The sequence below is a fragment of the Brachypodium distachyon genome, chromosome 2 (assembly GCF_000005505.3).
Source record: "Brachypodium distachyon strain Bd21 chromosome 2, Brachypodium_distachyon_v3.0, whole genome shotgun sequence".
NCBI lineage: Eukaryota > Viridiplantae > Streptophyta > Magnoliopsida > Poales > Poaceae > Brachypodium > Brachypodium distachyon.
In genome coordinates, this window is record NC_016132.3 from 13,697,949 (window position 1) to 13,716,830 (window position 18,882).

Sequence of the window (18,882 nt, forward strand, 5' to 3'; positions counted from 1 at the left end):
CTCGTGCGCTTTTGCGTGGGAGTACTGTTCCGTGCTATTAAAGCAGATCATCGTGCTGGCTAAGTATAGTACTGTACTCCAGTATATACTCCTGCTAGTTGATGTTTACTCCATCAGTTAAGACCATCTAATCCACCAACTCAATTACTCGAGATACTTAGGCATCACCAAACAGTTAACCTAGTTTTTATTCCCTAAGGAAGATCTTCAAGATATTTTAGGTGCACATTTTGGTGGCACGTGTAAAGAAGTCGGCACAGACGGCGTCCGTTGGCTCGGTGTAAGGGCGAACGGGTCATGCATGCATCCTTCTCTCCTTGGAAATACTTTGGTTTCCAATTGTGTGTGTCTCGTTTCAGACGAATTATCTTTCTCGATGGTAGACAACGACTGGTCTAACAGCAAAAAATCACATCAAAAGACTCCGAAACGTACGTAGGTCTTTTACAGACGTTGTACATATGTGTGAGTGGTGTGTTTCTTACGAAATTGTAAGGACATGCGTTTACCACGCACCATATTCATTGCAGCGCTGCTCAACCTCTCCTTTTCGCTAGAAAGTACTCCCATCGTAATTAAACCTTCTTTTTTATGTCGTCGTCATGTCAATATCTTTTGGACGGTACACCAGCGCCACGTAGTATACAGACGAGTATTTGATTTATTTATATGTTACTATCACACACGTGGATGGCTAGCTTGCCAAACTCTGTGATCCATTTTGCACATGCATGCGAGCCACGCGTGCACGTCTAGACGGCCAGCTAGCTAGCAGCCGATCAGACGCCAATGCACCGCGCCGGCCGGTCGCTTTCTCCCGTTCAGCCGGCCGGGCGAGAACAGACTACTCCATCGGCTCCATCCGTCCCCTGTCAACTCACTTTTTATCCGTGTTCTGCTACGAAATTAAGAATTTGTGTAATGCATGGGTTGTTTAAATATGTGCCGTCCATATTTTTAAATATTTCTGATAAATAAGAACTATGTTAAATATTATATTTTTTAAAATACATCTTGAAAGTCATGAAACCAATCAAGCATTGTCAAGCGATCGTGATACGTATAAATTGAGTGGCAATTATATGATTCCGTAGTTATCTCATAGATGGCAATTATAGATTGAGCTTACGAACTTTGCTACTCTTGTTGGAGTAAACTCGCGACCACCAACTTAGATTTTATAAGTGTAAAGATATTTAAACGTTTTTTAGACATAGATACATCAATATTTGGACAAATTTGAGTCACTTAATATGAAACGGAAAGATATATGCGCGTGCGCGATGAGTGAGAGCATCGCGTACACACATATACTTCCTCCCTCACATATTAAGTGACTCAAATTTGCCCAAATATGGATGTATCTATGTCTAAAATGCATCTAGATACATGTTATAAAAAGTCATTTAGGGCCTGGGACCCACGTCTGGATAGGCAACAAAAATCTACAAAACCTGAAAACAAAGAACGAATCTCGAACAAGAGAATGAACGGTCGATTAAATAGTTACCGGCTCCGGTAAATTAGAATTTTACTCAACATAGGGCAGCCTTTACTTCGATCCAGCTGCTGTTAGAATAATCTTGTTGTATGAGTCCGTTTAGGACTGGCCCGTCCTGAGTTTGAGTAGTAGCACTAGTACTAGTCTAATTAGCTTTGCACATTAAGTTCTAGTCCTATTAGGATTAGGTGATTTTGGGTGTATATATAGATGCACCAGGGTCAGCTTTTGTAACGTGGGATTTGAGATATTGAGAAGAAATAAAAAGAGAGGCACGACAGGTGCCTCTGGCCAAATAAATTCCCGATCGTGTGCGTCTTCATGTGACTGATCTTTCAAACCCAACATTTGGTATCAGAGCGAGGTCAAGATTTGAAGACGCGCTTGCTCCGGGAAGGCGATGTGCTAGCGCCTCGGGGCGGGCAATCAGCAGCGGAGCGGTGTCCGCGGATAAGAGCGGGCAAACGGTGGTAGTGCGCGAAGAGGTGTTGAGCGGATTGGATCGGGCAATCGGTGGCTGTGCAGTGGAGCGACGTTTAGCAGATCAGATAGGACTATCGTCGCAGTGGACCGATCTCCTAGTAACGGGAGATCATCCTGATTGTAGGAAAGTACTCGACATCGGGTCAAGCTGCGTATGTACGTCCAGGTCAGTGTCTGTGAGTCGTGGTTGTGTCCAAGTGCTCGTCTATGTGGGACTCTGTTGCAGTGGAAGTGCATCATGGTCGAAGGGCTGTCCGGTGAGGTGTATCAGTGAGGGCGAAGTCTGTTTGTCTCAACGAGAAGACGAAAGCTCAAGCGTATAGTGGGGCGGTGTACCAGCGAAGGTGAGTCTCTTCAATGAGGACATGTCTCTACTTGGAGCTATGGGTTTAGCTAGCATGTATTGCGCTAGGTGTGGGCGGTGTAGTCCATGCGGGAGCTAGCGTGACTGGAAGTCTGGATCATACATTGAGTGTAGTCAACAAGTCGTGAAGCTGCGGAGAGTCAAGTTCAGGGGGAGCACGAGGAGACGGCAAGTCAAGATTAGGGGGAGATTGTTAGAATAATCTTGTTGTATGACTCCGTTTAGGACTGGCCCGTCCTGAGTTCGAGTAGTAGCACTAGTATGAGTCTAATTAGTTTTGCACATTAAGTTCTAGTCCTATTAGGATTAGGTGATTTTGGGTGTATATATAGATGCACTAAGGTCAGCTTTTGTAACATGGGATTTGTGATATTGAGAAAAAATAAAAAGAGAGGCACGACAGGTGACTCTGACCAAATAAATTTCCGATCGTGTACATCTTCATGTGACTGATCTTTGGGCAAACGTATCAGCTGCCTGGCACATGCACATGCGGCACGCAGCTAGGGCGTTAGTGGCCTTTAATATATGTTTGGTACGGTAGATACTCCATATTAATTTTTTGGATTGGAGTCGTTGTCATGATCCGTTGTCTACCTACTTAATAGGAAGCGCTTTATTTCCCTTTAATAGCATATGTTAGGTACGGTAGATATATCTATAAATAGCAAAGGAAATGAATCTCGAGCAGAAGCAAGCGCAACAATAGCAAGCAAGCTAGAGCCTGTCCATCGAAGCTGCAGGGAGATCGTTCGAGAGAATGTCGTCGGAAGCAGCAGCAGAGCAGCAGCTTCCCAGTTGCATCGCCCTTCGGTCAAAAAGCAACGGTAAGTTCCTGCGGTATGTGCACGGGCACGGGGAGGAGAAATACAGGCAGCTGGAGCTCAGCGGCGAGGACGCCCTCAGCCTCTTCACCCGGTTCGACGTGGAGCCGTCCCGGCTGCACGACGGCCTCGTGCACATCCGATGTCGCTACAACCGCAAGTACTGGGTAGCTCGCCGTCACGACGACGACGGGTGGATCGTCGTTGCCGGCGCCGACGAGCCGGAGGAGGACCTGTCCAAGCCGTCTTGCACCCTGATTAAGGCTGTCCCTGTCGTCTCTTCAGATGATGGTGGCCGCGCCCGCGCTGCTGCTGACGCCGGTGATCAGCCTCGTGATCAATCCGTGACGATGACCTTCAGGTTAATTTCCGAATAGTTGGACACATATGAATGATAGAGAAGGCCGGATATATGATATACAGTAGGCACATTTAAGCTTTTTTTTGGCATGCAGGATGGTTCTCGCCGGCAGGCTGCAGCAGGCCGCAGCTGCAGGAAAGGACGACGATGGCAGCGGGCGCATGTCGTTGAGCGGCACTGGTACCGTGGGCTCGTGCTTGTGCGTTGGACGCCAGCAGCAGCAGCAGGTCGACGACGACGACGACGGCTTCATCATCTTCAACCTGTCCAACAGCAAGAGGTTGCTGCCTAGAGTCGTGGCGTTCAAGGGCAGCAACGGCAAGTACCTGGCCGCGCGCACGATCCAAGGCCGCAACCACCTCGTCTTCGCGTCCGACGACGTCGGGGACGCGGCCGTGGCGCACGAGGTCGTCTACGTCGCCAACGACATCCACGGCCGCTTCCGCGTCCGTAACAGGAACCTGTCCAGGCTCTGGATCCGACCCCTCAACATGAACTGGATTATTCTGGCCGCCGGCGCCGGCAGCAGCAACGACGATGACCTGTTCGAGCTTCTCCAGGTGGGCGACGACTCGTTCGCGCTGAGGAGCACCAGAACCATATTTACCCCTGGGGGCGGCCCCATGGCTTTCAGCGACAATTTCTGCATCAACCAGACATCGCCGGCGGCGGCCTTGATGAACGCTCTGGAGGCCGCCAGCAGCACCCTCCCCAGGGAAGCTCTGGTGAAGGTGGAGGCGGCGGTGATGCACCGCGAGATCAGCGACATGGTCTACTTCCTCGACGAGGCCAGGGTGTACGACAGGATGCCGGTGACGATGGCCATGGCCGACGCCGTCAACGACACCTCCGCACCGACCACTAAGAGGCTCACCATATCCTTCGAGGAGACGGAGACCACCCAGTGGGACGCCACCCTCGAGCTCACCCTCGGCTACACGGCCACCATGAAGGTCGGGTTCCCCAAGCTCGGCCTCGGCGCCCAAGCGGAACTCTCCGCCGAGTTCTTCGGGTCCTACAACTGGGGCGAGACCGTCGTCACCACGGTGAAGAAGGCGGTCGAGTACGAGGTCACCGTGCCTCCCAGGACAAAGGTCTCCGTCCGGGTCATGGCCACCAAGGCCACCTGCGACGTCCCCTTTGGTTACATACAGAAGGACACCTTCACCGACGGAAGAGTTGAAACACGTCGAAAGCAGGATGGCATCTTCACCGGCGTCAACAGCTACAACTTCCAGTTCCATGCCACGGAGATGCCCCTGGAGCAAAGGCTTATAATGCAGCAGCACGCCTCTTGATCGGCCGGATTAATTAATTACTGCATCGTATTTATCAATTATTGCTTAAGTACGTAATAACGGTTCTGCTATTCAGCAGCTAGCCGCCTGAGAAATAAAGTTCCAGCAGTCGATTTTGTTTTTCCGGCATATGATTCTCCTAGCTCCCGTGCTTTAAAATTAACACGCGAGATTAGCGCACACACAAGAACACACACAGACTCACGGCAACGCATGAACCTCTGCCTCTTCTCTTATTCTCTAGTAAATTCAGCTGATTACAAGTCTTAAGTAGAGAGGAAACACACTACTACTGCCCTGATCCGGACTTGTTCACGTCCCCTGTTTATTCTGCTACGTGAGTCATGTGTGTTACAAATCTATCGATCTTGTGTGCTTTGCTTGCGCGTGCGTTGCGTGGGAGAGTACTGTTCGGTGTTAAAGCAGTTCGTCCTACCTGACGATACGGATGATCCGATATACGCGTGCTGCTTGCTTGCTTTAATTTAACACGGGTAACAGTTTCTCACGTGCGTATTTTGTCTCATGCCCTTTTCATGGGGGAGGGATCATATCTATCGTATCTACGGGGGACGACGCATCACGTGGGCACACAAACGCAACTCTGCTTATCTGCGTGGATTGCATTTGGAGTAATTAAGAGGATTTTAAGTACTGTACTGTTTAGTTCGAAACTAACTACTCCCTCAGTCCCATCTCAAGTGATTTTTTATTACACTAGCATGGTGGCCACACCTGATGATAATTGTTGTATTAATTTTTTTGTATGTGTGCTGATGACTTTTTTTTCTTTATACCTTTTTAATTCCATGCCATACTGGTAGTCCCCTGTTCGGTTTAATAAGGCCCGCATGAGATTTTATGCGGGACTTTGGTGACACATTAGATATCGTTATATTCTTTTTGAAAAACTCTATTAACGGTATAAAGTTTATACACATACAATTTTTTTTTATAATTGTTTGTCAAAGTTCAGCGCAAAATTCAATGCAGTCCCTATAAATCCGGATGGAGGGAGTATAATTCACTATTGGTATGTCCAATATGAATCTGTTTGTCGTATTTTAAATTTTGAAATCAAAGACATGAGATTTGTATAACTGAGGGTCACAGCGTGCCAAAAGCCAAATTTGTCACATATGTCCAATTTAGCATTGATGCCAAAGGTTAGTAGATGATGCCAAACTTGCACGTAGATAGGACTCACAAAAGAATGAAAAAATTACTCAGTTCTCATATCTCTTCTTTCCCATTAGATCCTCCAATCCAAACTCCGCCATGCCCCACTGCACCACTTCCGCGTGCGCCCCTGCACCTCCTACGCGCGCCCTCTGCACGTCCTCCGCTCCTCCCGCGCATGCCCTACACCGCCTCTGCCAGGGCCCCTACGCCGTGCATGCCCAACAACGCCTCCGCACCCCTCTGCGCACACCCTTGCGCTGCCTCCCCTGCGCAGCGCCACTGTGGAGGCTCTAAGGGATATAGTTGTGAAATCTCTCCCGTCAGCCTCTCATTCCCCAAATCCCACCCTTCATTGTCACTCTGTTGCTGCTCTGCTTGGCGCCGTGTTTCACAGTGCCGAATAAGGTGTTAATCGATCTCCGCCCGTGGTGGGTGATAATCGATATGCTGATCAATCTGGTGTTAATCGATCTCTTCCGGAGAACTCACGTGGATCTCATATCTAACGGCTGAAAATAATTGGTTGATGTGGATCAATGTGGAGGCTCCTCTCGGAATCCCTCATATGGGAGTGTCTATTTCTCAGTCGCCTAAGAAATAGTTATTTATCCGTCGACAATCATAACCATCCAATGAAGATTTTCTTATCCATCGGAGCTACATCAATCTTACACGAATCTCAATGACTGATTCAAAAAGGTTGTTATCATCGACTGGGAAATAGTTATTTTTCAGTCGTCTAAGAAATAGCAAAACCGCCCTCATATTACTTTTAGTTTTTCATGCTCATGTATGAGTATTTATGTGACCAATGTAAATGATAGAGTGATTCTAATAGAAAAGATTAGTGTGATGGATGCTAATATGATAGATCGATTAGAATTATGGGTTTTAATTCCCTCTTTTCTCTCTCTGTTTAATCTTCAATTTCATGGTGTACGTGTATTAAAGGAAGCAGCGTTTTGCTAATTAAAAGAAAGGATCGAAGGAATGCATGCAGCAGTAGGCCTAACCACATGCACGTGATAGCCACCGCTCACAGTGGACTTGCCTGCAGCCATGCGTGATTAACAAACTCATCTAGTACGTGTATAATTGGCATGCGACGGAAGCAACCGGACGGCAGTGGAGCGACGCGCCTGTTCGCCGAAGGGATGCGTCTGCCGGCCGAAGGATGCGTCGGTCGTGTCTCGTGTGGCACTCAGTTTGTTAAGCTAACGTGCCATATTGGGAGTCGTGTTTTGTTTTAGAGATTCATCCGAACGTAACGTGAAACGAACGATTTGTATGGCTGTATCTCTCATATTGCTTTTAGTATATAATAGATGTATTTGTTCATATTTTAGTATATAGATACGTCCATATTTAAGTAAATTTGAGTCAAGAATTTAGAATCAGAAAGAGTATAAATTAATTTTATGGTGTGCTAATTCCAACTACGTTGGGAAAGAATGGCCGAAGTTGCCGCACTCGTTTACTCCTTCATTGGTAACAAAACACTCCAAAACTGGTGAATTCACAAATTAACATGCATGCACGCCGCTTAAAGAAAGAACAAAGAAACTCGTATTTTTGTTTTTGAGCGAAAGAACAAAGAAACTCAGAAACTTGACACTAGCATCTGGCACAAGCCCAGCCCATATAGTTTTCGGTTTTTGGACAGGAGCCCAACACCCACAGAAGACTACCCAGACACCCATTAGCCCACCAACACTGCACTTCCCGGCCCAAAACAACACCCGCTCGGCCGCAGCAGCGGCAGGCACAGATCAAACGCCCCAACTGCTCCTCCTCCCTTCCCCGAGAAGCTCTTCTTGCTTGCTAGCAGTAGGGTTTTGCGATTCGCGCGGCGGCGAGCGGCGACCCCAGCAAAAGCCATGGCGCAGCCACCCCGCTCGTCCCCGAGGCCGAAGACGAGGTTCACAGTCGTGAGGAGGCGCGAGGCCGCGGCGGCTCCGGAGGAGGCAGCGGAGAGGCGTTCGGCGGCGAGGAGGGAGTGGGCCGCGTGGGCGATGAAGGCGGCCAAGGTGTCGGCGCACTACGGCTTCATCCCGCTCGTCATCTTCGTCGGCGTCCGGAGCTCCAACCCCAGGCCCTCCCTCGCGCAGCTCCTCACCCCCTTCTGATCCTATCGCCTCCCGTTCCCCGTAGCGTCTGCTTTGTGGAGTAGCTTTCAGGAGTCTAGCGGCCAGACTTTGTGGATTTTGGGCTGCATCATCGGCGCACTTCGATCACTTGAAGGTTATCGCTCGCACGCACTTGGTGGTTTGGTTGCTGCTGCTAGCTCCTGTGGTAATTTCTGCGCTGTTCTGTTTTTGCTGGGGATCGATATACCTACCTACCTACCTGGACCGTCGTATGATTGATTCTCTGTTCATGATGAACGTGTGATGTCTGTGTTGTTAGATTTGTGGATTTTGTCACCGGCATGCCAAAATGTGAAATGTGTGATCTTTGCAACTCCGTGTTGATGATGTGATGCCGTTGTGGATCTTGAGCAGGACAGCGTATGTTCCGTGTCAATTTTTACTGAGCGACCGATCGATATATGACTGTTGGTAATTCCCTGAGAAATGTCGGGGGTAAAAATCTCTGTTTTCTTCCATGTTTCATGCATCCACTGTTCTTGCATTTGTTCCAGGATGTGCTCTCATCAGTGGGCAAGTATTCAGGTCGAGGCTTCACTGCCGGTGTTCCAGAATTGTAAGAAATTTGACAGTTCTATATTGCTACGGTTGGAGTGAAATTTTCGTTAGCACGCTTTGATTGATCAATAGGTCGATCTTCTGTTGCTGTTTCTGCGGCATAAACAGATTGAACAGGACATTTGCTGAACAGATTTTCCTTAATAAATCAACGAGTGTATAGTCGTGACTGGAACGTCGTCCGAATTTCCCGTATATTTCTCGTGTGTATGCGAGTTCTTCTCTGCCCAGACGATGACGACAGGTGAAATCTAATTTCATTTGGTAGAGCTGGTCTCGTTTTCCTGAACGAGACAGCGTGATCGATCCGGCGTTTCGTTTTTCAAGGACGGAATAGTGCTCCTTTCGGGGAAAATAAACCATTAAAGAATATCTGTTGGACGATGTGATGTCCTGCATATTAAACATGTAACTAAATAAAAATCTGTGAAAAAAATTAATAACATGAAAATCTATTATAGAAAATTCATAGGTGGCTTAACAAATGTGTAGATGTACTTATCTAGCTTGCCAATTGAGACTTGCTACATTTATTTCTTAGGAATAACATTAGAAAGCACCCAAACAGCCCTTAATAAGTGGCAAAAATGAGAGAGAACATTAGTGGCAAAGCTGACATCTGTTTTTTTTTGTCATTTTCTTACTGGCATATTTAATTTAGTGGCAAAGCTGTGGTTAATTTACAGCTTCCGGCAGTAGAAAATTCGAAATGAACACCGCCAGCTCACTCCAGATGGGTCCCAGAGCGCAGTGACCTGGTCGAGACTAAAATACCGCAAAAAATACTTACAGTAATAAAAACATAAAATACAGTTGCCCGGAAAAAGCCAGCGCTCGACCGGCCGTCCCCTTCACAAACAAAGAGAGGCCGCTGCCGCCGTCGAGTCCTGTCCCCTCCTCCTCTCCCGCACCTCGCCGCCGGCCGCGGCCGCGGCGGCGGATGGCGACGCCGGGAGGCGCGGCGCCGAGGGCTGCCTACACGGCCCGCGACCTCGCGGAGGAGGCGAAGAAGCGCGCCGTGCTGCTCCTCGTCTTCGCCTTCGGTCTCGCCTTCCTCATGTCCCGTGAGTCCTTCTCCCAAACCCTAGCGCCGCTACTTTCCCCACCGCTTGGCTCGCTCGCCGGTCCGGTAATTTATGTCGATGCATCGGTCGGTCGCCCGTCAGTGCTGTGATTAGGTTTTTACGCTCGCTACTCCCTGATACGGGTGCGCTAATTTTGGCATCGTTTTCTGACCCTTTGTGGACTAGTGATGCTAGTTTGTTCCATTCGTGTTGTGATTTGTTGCATTAGGCAGTTGTAGACTGGTAATTAGCTCTGAGTAGGTTGTTTGTTTCCATGTTAGATGGTTTGTGCTTTCGTTGGGACATCAGAAATTCTGCTGCTATCTCACGGTGATTGAAATTTGTAGTGGAATTGTAGAACATAGAGTATATCAATCGATTTTCATAGCTCAATCATACCCTAGACTGCTTGATGTAGTCTAGATACAAGGAAGACAGGAGCTAGGCATGTATGTTCGATGGAAAATTCACATACAGCCAGCAATTTTTTTTATGTTTCTGTGGATGTTAACAGAAGAAGAGGCTAAGTGCTGAGGCAGATTTATATCAGTCACAACATCCTTATTTTTTTGAATCCTGCATTCTATTAAAACAATGCTGTCCCACCCATGATCCTGCTAAAATGACTGATTTTCTCCATTTCAGTGACAAGCTCTTCAGTTTGGATTAACTTCCCGTTTGCCACGGCTTTGATGATTTTATTTCGCTACATGTCACTTGACTACGACTTCCGTAGAAAGAGCTCAACAACTACAGACCATGTTGTCAGTCGTCCGCTTGTCAAAACAAAAAGTATTGAATTGAATAAGCCTTCCCTTGCTCAGAAGAATGGAAGTCCAGGCTGGAAGAGCAAGGTGAACTCGCCTCCAGTAGAAGCAGCATTTGAACAGTTCACAAGGCATCTCGTCACAGAGTGGGTAACAGATCTTTGGTACTCCCGCGTAACACCTGATAAGGACGGCCCGGAGGAACTCATCAGTGTAGTAAATTCTGTCCTTGGGGAGATTTCAAATCGGGCAAGAAATGTTAACCTCATCACTCTACTAACCAGGTTTTTGAAAGTTTGTTTTATCACATGAAATGCATGAACAGCATACCTTTTTAGAACATCGGATGTCTTAGGAAGACCTTATCTACCTTATGCAGGGATCTTGTTGATCTCGTATGCAATAATTTGGAGCTTTATCATTCCTGTGAAGCTAAGATTGGAAAAGAGAAGTTTGTTAGCCTTCCAACAGAGTGTCGTGACGCTGAACTGAAACTGGCCCTTATAGCCGAAGGCAAGTTGCATCCAGCCTTATTTTCAGCCAGTGCTGAATACAAGGTAAGGCATCATTTTTTTTGCTTTTGCGAACAAAGAAAGGCATTATTGATGTTGAACTTTTTGGTTCTTGCTTAATGTTCATTTGTTATGTATGCACTTGTACCTCACCCTCTTGGATCTGAGCATGGGATGAATTAATTGCTGCTAGGTAAACACATATTTAACAATAAATATCTGAATAATAAATACTGCTTGTATAAACTGTTCGTGAGATATGGCGTTTCAACTCCTTTTGTTCCCATTGTTTATTTATAACTTTGACGACACACATTAGCTCATAATCCATGTGTTAATTTAACACTTGCATGTCATTGTTGGTGAATTGAACATCACAATAATATTTTTGGCTTCATGCATTGTATCTTCGTAACCATTAAATTTAATCTGTTCATCTGATGTATACAATATATTTATTTCTACTTCCAGGTCTTACGAAGTCTTTCAGATGGTTTGATCTCAATCACAGTAAAGCCTGAAAATCTACAGTGTTCGTTCTTCCGCTCTACCGCACGAGAGCTTCTTGCATGTGCAGTTTTGAGGCCTGTCATAAACTTAGCAAATCCAAGGTATTAACATAGTGCGCTTGTTCTACTGCAAATGGTATTTTCTATTGCAATCACATCGAGATGTATGATTCGCAGGTTTATAAATGAAAGGATTGAATCTTTGGCTCTTTCTCGTGCCAATAAGGCAGATAATGGAGTTGCTGGATCCTTGGAGGATGTTGCATTGGTTAAGCAGAGGGAGCCTCCTATGCCATCTGTGGATGAACTTTCTGCACTAGCAGATCACTCAAGTCCTGGGGTTGAACTTGTGAGATTTAGTCAGGGTCAGTCCAAGACTGCTTCAGACGTGCAACTCGGTAAAACTAAAAATCTGTCTAGTGCCAATCCAAAATCCCCCAATTATCATTTGATCAACAATTCGCATCCTCTTGAATCAGGCAGTTCAACTTCCGATTCCCACATCTATTCAGATACCAGTATTTCTGTACATCCCCAAAATCGTGACGGGATAACTACAGAGAATTACGAAGGAGAGTCGGCACAAACATTGGACATCATCTCCCACCGAAAAAGTCGAGTTGTAGCACCTGAGCACCTTGAGAATATGTGGACTAAAGGGAAGAATTACAATTTAGAAAACGCAGAACATGTTGTGAAAGCACCTGTCAGGTCTTCTCTAGTCACCACTAAATCAACACAGCAATCAGCTCCCTTCAGCACTTCAATTCGTCATCATCCTACTATTCCACAAAAGCAAACAGCCTTGTCCAATTCTGAGGACCATCATTTGAAAAGCTCAACTACTCCATATTCAAATGGCACTAATCACCTGCCAACAAGTTTTTCTGGAGAAATGGCTGAGCATGCCAGCCAAGAAGATGTTGCAATGGACAGTGAGAGTTCATATGGCACTGAGGAGGATGAAAATAACAATGTTACTGGCCTGGACTCTCCTGTAACCAGAGTTTGGGATAGCAAAAGTAAAGGAAATGGCACCTCGTCCCATATACATCATCCTCTTGAATCTTCTGGTTTCCATAGAGCAAAGACAAATAGAAGTCATTTGGGCAAGTTGAAAATGTCGAGAACTTCCTCAGGAAGGAAAAGGTCAAGGTCAAATTCCCAAAAGACCCCCTTTTGGCAAGAGGCAGATAGATCACCTTTCTTGGTGGGAGGTGATTTAGGCACACTAAGTACATCAGCAAATGGTTCAAGGACAGATGGACTGTATGATGATACTGAGGTGGAAAGCATGGCCAGGATATTTAGTGGTGCAAATGCTTCATCTTTGTCATTGGGATCAATTGACTCTTCTTATTCATCTAATTATTCTAGCACTAATGTGCTGGAAGACTCTTATCTGAAGTTAAGATGTGAGGTAACACATTTTCTATTTAATGTTCTTTGATTCTCTTAACTACTGGTGGTACAAATCTTTACTGGATTTCCTCATTCAGGTGGTAGGAGCCAGCATTGTAAAAAGTGGATCTGGCATGTTTGCTGTGTATTCTGTTTCCGTAACCGATGCCAACGGTAATAGTTGGTCTATCAAGAGGAGGTGACTACCTTTTGTGTTACTTATGTGAGCCACAGTAGAAATGATGCTTACTTATTATTCAGATGCTAATATTGCTTTCTGTTTCTCCCTGTGGTTTTGTGTACTTTAGGTTTCGTCATTTTGAAGAGCTACATCGGCGTCTGAAAGAATATCCTCAGTACAGTCTTCACTTGCCTCCAAAGCATTTCCTATCATCAGGGTTAGAGGTTCCTGTTGTTCGAGAGAGGTGCAAGTTGCTTGACATATATCTAAAGGTGTATTTTCGTTGCTATTTGTATTTGAATACACTCAAGTTAATTGTCACTCTCACCATAAGCTAGCATTAAGATGTCCAATCAAGAAACGATGTCAATGTACTTAGAGTGGTTGGAGTAATACATTTTAATATCAGTTTCACTAGAGACTAAAATAGGTTTTAAAATTTCTAAATAAAATATTCGGTACCCCAAGAAACTAACAAAACTCATATGAACATATGATAACTCTGCCTGTTAATTCTACAGAAGCTTCTTCAGATTCCCACTGTTTCAAGCTGTATCGAAGTCTGGGATTTTCTAAGTGTTGATTCACAGGTTTGTTCTTCTAAATCTTATCATGTTCAACTTTTTTGAAGATGCTAATAATAAAGTGAAATTTCCTTGTTACAGACATACACTTTCTCAGATTCTCTCTCAGTTATCCAGGCACTATCAGGTGAGCAATCCCCCTTTCTAGTCGAGTAACTAGTGCTTCTAAGTTCCTAAAGCGCTACCTAAAGCCTGCTTGCTGATATCATGCAGTCAATTTAGATGTAAGATCAAATGACAAGGGTGCAAGACCATTGAATTCTTCCAAAGCTTTGAATGGAAATTTGGCCTCTACAAGACAATTAAGTGGATGCCAACATGATACAGTGGATAAGGATAAGGACTTTGCTGTTGACGGTTTGAGATTGAGGAAAGGAAGTGCGGAACACAATTTAGGACCTAATGTTAGCAACACGAGTACCAATATTTATCAAGACGACTCTGGAAGTGATCCTGAACAAAATGATCACTCATTTACGATAAATCCAGGAAATCATAAGAAAATGTTGCCAAGTCAAACTGATTATACATCTCAAATTGAATCTGATGGGTACTCAGTGTCAGGGAATCCTAGTGAAGTAAGTCCTAAATATTTCTACAATTTTTTACCATCAAGTTGTTGTCTTCTTTAACTTTATTTCTTGTGCTGTTCTCACTCATTTTTGAACATTTTTTTTGTTTTACTTTAAATGTATGCGATGCAGCAGCTGCCTGACTAACAACTTTATACCTACTTTAATGCAGTGGATGACCCCAAATCTTAGTGCTCCAATATTTCATCTGGTTGATGTAGTTTTTCAGCTCCAAGATGGTGGCTGGATTAGGTGAGTTAATTCTACACACATGACTATCATTTCTAATATTTAGCATCTGTAACCTTAGGGACATGTAGAGTAAATCCGCGTGAAATCATCTCTAATAACCTTGATTTTTTTGTTTTTGTTTTGTAGACGGCAAGCATTTTGGGTCGCGAAGCAAATACTGCAATTGGGAATGGGAGACACATTTGATGACTGGCTTGTTGAGAAAATCCAGTTACTTAGAAAGGGGAGAATAATTGCCTTTTTAGTCAAGCGTGTTGAACAAGTAAGTCCCGGTGTCATTTTTAGCAAAGCAGGTGCCAAGTGCTAACAACAAACAAATGTACAAAGGGAACTTGATGCAATTAGCTGATTAGATAAATTCTTCTCATAAACTTTTAGGTCATGGCTGCCCCCCTAATTTAGGCTCCATGTTTTCTATTTCACCATGTACAGATACTTTGGCCAGATGGAATTTTCATGACAAAGCATCCAAATAGAAAACCAGCTGCACCTTCTGCTGCCCAGAATACTGGCATGGCAAACTATCTGACTGAAGAACAACGATTAGAAGCTGCTCACCGTGCAGATTTTGTCCGTGAATTGATAATAGGTGAACTTTGTACTTGCTTTCCCTTCTTTCTTTCTTCCTTTTGCTTATGTTCTACTAGAGGCATGATGATTCTCTGCTATCAAACTCATCACCTGTGATTTTTAGTTAGCATGGTCTTTGGAATTCTTCTTTTAGCTTTGGTTTTTACTGCTTAATTTATCTGCACAGATAAAGCTCCATCTGCGCTCGTGAGTCTGGTTGGTCGAAAGGAGTACGAAAGATGTGCTCAGGATATTTACTTCTTTCTTCAGGTATATATTCTTTGGGAATCCATTCCATATCGAATGCAAATTAACCTTAGTAGCAACTGTATGATGCTTAACTGATGTGTACAATTGGTTTTCCATGCAGTCCCCAGTTTGTTTGAAGCAGCTGGCATTTGAACTTCTAGAGCTCCTTGTCCTTGCTGGATTTCCAGAGTTGGGTGACATCGTGAGGAAGTGGCATGAAGACAAAGAGCAGTTCTCCGCTCTGGAATGAATTTTTGTGTGTGTTCTTATGAATGAGTCTTGTCGAGCCGCAGTGCTGATCCATTTCACTGTAAATAAGGCGATTTCGACTTCCAAGAGTGCTGCTGGTTTTGACATTCCAGTTTTGATTGAGACGGCGTTATGATGAAGTGTGAATAGAGTAGCTAGCAACATAGTGCAGCCTGAAAAGAAAGAGAGATTGATACAGTTCTTTTTTTCCCTGTAGTTGCTGTAGGTGTAGGATAGCTGCACCTTTTCCTACCGTTTGTAAATTTTTGGTTATATCCGACTCATACGACTATTCATGATGATGAATGAAGATATATTAAGGGTGCCATCTCATGGGTGGAGGAGTTCCTCAGTTCCCGTTTGATAGCAACACATCTGTGTACAAAATTTTGATTTTTGATGCACTGCTGCTGCCTGCCGCTGGCGAAAGAATACTTGGAGTCGGAGGAGCCGGAAGGTGATCCGAATCAGAAACGAAGTTCTGCTCATGCTTCCGCTTACATGTTTTGACAAAACATTTGAGGTTCCTAAATGTGTGTTTGGATAAAAGACGTATCAGTTCGAACGGTGTACCAAAACGAAATTAAGGAGTCTTAACAAAAATGTAAATATCCCATTTTGTTAACCACATATGTCGCAAGATTCATGGGCTTAATACTATCTTCCAGTTTCAGAAATTCGAAATGTACCTCTGAATTTCTTACAACTTCGGTTTTCAGCAAGGGCTCTACGATTATTTGACCATGGTGAAACCCTTTGACGCCTTCAACATTTGGCAAAACTGACCTAGTAGCCTATTACCCGTATGTAGCAATGGAAGACAGTTGCAGTCTATGCAATGCCATTTTGACAGTTCCGGCTAAATATGCAAACCCAACAAGACATTGTCTAGCAAAACCAGCAACATATAGAGACAAGTACTGACACCAGAAAGTTGATTGAAAACAGAAAACTGGGCAGATATCTAAGCACTCCAATTCAGAGATAACAGGATCCAAATTAAGCTGTTCCTCCATACCAATAAGTATCAACTCAAGATTCACTTTCTTATTAAAGACACCAATGTGTATTTGTATGACATTGTTATGTCTCGTTTTCCAAAGCTGGTAACTCAGAGTAGAAAGGCACACACGGCAGATATGGAGGCAGGGAGTCATGTCCAAGGTTGCGGATCACTCGAACCTGCTGACGATCCATATCATAGGACATCAACGTCCCATCCCATCCCACACTGAAGAAGAGCAGGTTACATTCTGGATGCATTGCAACCCAATCCACCAGTTGAAGGTCTGTAGTCCCAAATATGCGTGAAGCTTCAACACTATGCTTCAACACCCAGTCATCGCCGCCGTAGTCCTCGAGGATGTAAACTGCCAGCCGAGTGACAGAATCGAATTCCCTGAAGTTGACATAATGCAAGCGGCCCTGTGACTGCTGGATGAACCCATCCTGATCCTGGAGAAGACTGAGATGGATCTTCCTCCATGTCTTAAGCTCCGTGTCCACCGTGAGCACAGCAGGCTGATCGGTGAGGATATGCAGAGAGCCGTTAAGGAAGACGGTTCTTGACAGGCGAGACTCGAGCAGAGCGTCGTCGCTCCATTCGACCTCCTTGTGAACCCATTCTCTGGTTTCAGAGGAATACACCCGGACTCCGGTGATGACCGGGTCATCTTCCTCGTACTCCACGAGCTCAAACACATGGAATCTCGACGACGACACGGCCGGGTCGAAGCCCAGGCGTGCGGCGTAGAGGTTGTCGGCATTGCCCGAGGGTGGCACGGTGGTGAACTTCTCCGTGGCAGGGTTGCACAGGACGTAATGGAAATCGTCCGTGGATTCCCAGAGACGGCAGAGGAGGAGGCCGTTGCAGCAGTCCATGATCCTGATGTCTTGGAATTCCGGCAGGAAGGAGAAATTAGAGGGGAAGATCGGGTAGCGTTCCTCCTGGGGGGATGCATTGGTGAAGGCCAGAGCTGGGAGCAGGCCGCTGAGGCTGGTGTAGAGGAAGCCGGCCAGGGTCTGGGGGAGCTTCTTGCGGTGCTCCGGGTGGGAGATGAGGTTCTCCCAGGCCTTGGAGACGCACTTGAAGCGGCAAAGCGGCTTCACTGGGACGCGCGAGAGGATCTCCACGATGAGGTCCTCCGTGAGGCTTGCCGCCGAGCACCTCTGTGCCCTCTCCATCGCTGCCATCCGGTTTTTAAGGATCAGAGCAAAAATCTGCAGCACAAAGATGGAGGAGAGACGAATAGATCAGTTGATCGAGACGACATTGGATCCAGCTTTCATCTACCTAAAGAAAAGAAAAGAAACTGCTGCATGATATGAGTTCACTCAGGCATTCGGTCGAGCACCTGGTGTGCAGTGGGTGAAGCGGAGGGAGCCTCCTCCGGATCGGAGCTTTACCTGGAAAAGGCGAGGGGGTGAAGCGAAGGGCGATCGGGGAGACGAGCGCCGACCGAATTGTCCCGCCGCTTCTCTTCTCCAGCGCCGCCGAGGTTGCGCCGTTAGGTTGTTGTTGCAGATTGCAGGTCTGGCTCCCCAACAGATTTTTCCTAAAAATTCTGAGCTTTCCCAACAGATTGTACCCAGATGATCTGGAGCTTCTCACGCGCGTATGTGTACCTATAGTGCACAGCAACGGCAGAATTAGCGAACAAGTTAACCAGAGATCGATCCGTGTACCATTGGTAGATCAGATCGGTACCATTGATTTGGAGACCAACGATCTAGATTAAGCAGTGTTAAGTCGTGCATTTGAAACAAAATGTTAAACGGTGGACGGTTTCTGGCTTCGGACACGACACGACCGACTCGCGCACGGTACACGTATGTACGGAGTACATCGGTACATGCAACTTCCCGGCCGATCGACCGATGAATACATGGGCTCGGACGTACGTGTATCTCGTGTAGTACGTACGGTACGGTGGGTCTCAAGTCTCAACAACCACCTCTCTCGTTTGACATTTTGTAAAGTCAAACGATACTAGATACGATAGTAAATTAGTAGTGCTACTAACAAATTGATACAGGTCCGAGCTTAATTAATTAGATAGCTCGTTGAGAAGCTCAAACTGTCGATGGCCTTTTCTTTTCGGCTGCAGCCTGCACCTTAATTTATGTGACAAGCTACTGTTACATAAAGCACTGAAAAACTATTCTGTTCATTTCTTTTCAGATTATGAAAATACAGCTTGTTGTCTGATTTATGTATGAAAAGACTACGCTGCCTTGAAATTGAATTGTTACGT

At 45.6% G+C, this 18,882-nt stretch overlaps 4 protein-coding genes across 5 annotated transcripts; 3 read left to right on the top strand and 1 right to left on the bottom strand.

Annotated features, from left to right (window-relative positions):
* Positions 1-3,019: 3,019 nt before the first annotated feature.
* On the top strand, positions 3,020-4,960 carry LOC100836324. Its single transcript, XM_003565804.4, has 2 exons — positions 3,020-3,533; positions 3,628-4,960. The coding sequence occupies exons 1-2, from the start codon at positions 3,109-3,111 to the stop codon at positions 4,829-4,831; spliced, it is 1,629 nt and encodes a 542-aa protein (XP_003565852.1). The 5' UTR covers positions 3,020-3,108; the 3' UTR covers positions 4,832-4,960.
* A 2,745-nt stretch (positions 4,961-7,705) lies between these two features.
* On the top strand, positions 7,706-8,560 carry LOC104582582 (mitochondrial import receptor subunit TOM7-1). The gene has a single exon (XM_010232685.3). It carries the CDS (start codon positions 7,891-7,893, stop codon positions 8,137-8,139), a length of 249 nt encoding a protein of 82 aa, XP_010230987.1. The 5' UTR covers positions 7,706-7,890; the 3' UTR covers positions 8,140-8,560.
* Positions 8,561-9,582: 1,022 nt separating this feature from the next.
* On the top strand, positions 9,583-15,983 carry LOC100826848. Of its 2 annotated transcripts, XM_010232686.3 has the most exons (16): positions 9,583-9,782; positions 10,428-10,833; positions 10,929-11,106; positions 11,533-11,672; positions 11,748-11,968; positions 12,050-12,990; positions 13,070-13,170; positions 13,280-13,424; positions 13,674-13,742; positions 13,818-13,863; positions 13,950-14,314; positions 14,481-14,560; positions 14,687-14,822; positions 14,993-15,149; positions 15,318-15,400; positions 15,501-15,983. In XM_010232686.3, the coding sequence occupies exons 1-16, from the start codon at positions 9,659-9,661 to the stop codon at positions 15,627-15,629; spliced, it is 3,321 nt and encodes a 1,106-aa protein (XP_010230988.1). In that variant the 5' UTR covers positions 9,583-9,658; the 3' UTR covers positions 15,630-15,983. The 2 variants fall into 2 exon arrangements, with proteins under 2 accessions (XP_010230988.1, XP_003567826.1); XM_003567778.4 differs by having other exon boundaries at positions 11,748-12,990.
* Positions 15,984-16,494: 511 nt separating this feature from the next.
* LOC100836630 (F-box protein At2g23160) lies at positions 16,495-18,253 on the bottom strand. Its single transcript, XM_003565805.4, has 2 exons — positions 18,035-18,253; positions 16,495-17,848 (listed from the first exon to the last, which is right to left on the bottom strand). Exon 2 carries the CDS (start codon positions 17,819-17,821, stop codon positions 16,712-16,714), a length of 1,110 nt encoding a protein of 369 aa, XP_003565853.2. The 5' UTR covers positions 17,822-17,848; positions 18,035-18,253; the 3' UTR covers positions 16,495-16,711.
* Positions 18,254-18,882: the final 629 nt, after the last annotated feature.

Excerpts from the sequence above, each read along its gene's own strand:
- LOC100836324 (XM_003565804.4), top strand. The coding sequence starts at position 3,109 with ATGTCGTCGGAAGCAGCAGCAGAGCAGCAGCTTCCCAGTTGCATCGCC. Across the intron at positions 3,534-3,627 it reads TCCGTGACGATGACCTTCAG|GATGGTTCTCGCCGGCAGGC; the intron begins GTTAATTTCCGA and ends TTTGGCATGCAG.
- LOC100836630 (XM_003565805.4), bottom strand. The coding sequence starts at position 17,821 with ATGGCAGCGATGGAGAGGGCACAGAGGTGCTCGGCGGCAAGCCTCACG.
- LOC104582582 (XM_010232685.3), top strand. The coding sequence starts at position 7,891 with ATGGCGCAGCCACCCCGCTCGTCCCCGAGGCCGAAGACGAGGTTCACA.
- LOC100826848 (XM_003567778.4), top strand. The coding sequence starts at position 9,659 with ATGGCGACGCCGGGAGGCGCGGCGCCGAGGGCTGCCTACACGGCCCGC. Across the intron at positions 11,673-11,747 it reads ATAAACTTAGCAAATCCAAG|GTTTATAAATGAAAGGATTG; the intron begins GTATTAACATAG and ends TATGATTCGCAG. Across the intron at positions 13,743-13,817 it reads TTCTAAGTGTTGATTCACAG|ACATACACTTTCTCAGATTC; the intron begins GTTTGTTCTTCT and ends TCCTTGTTACAG.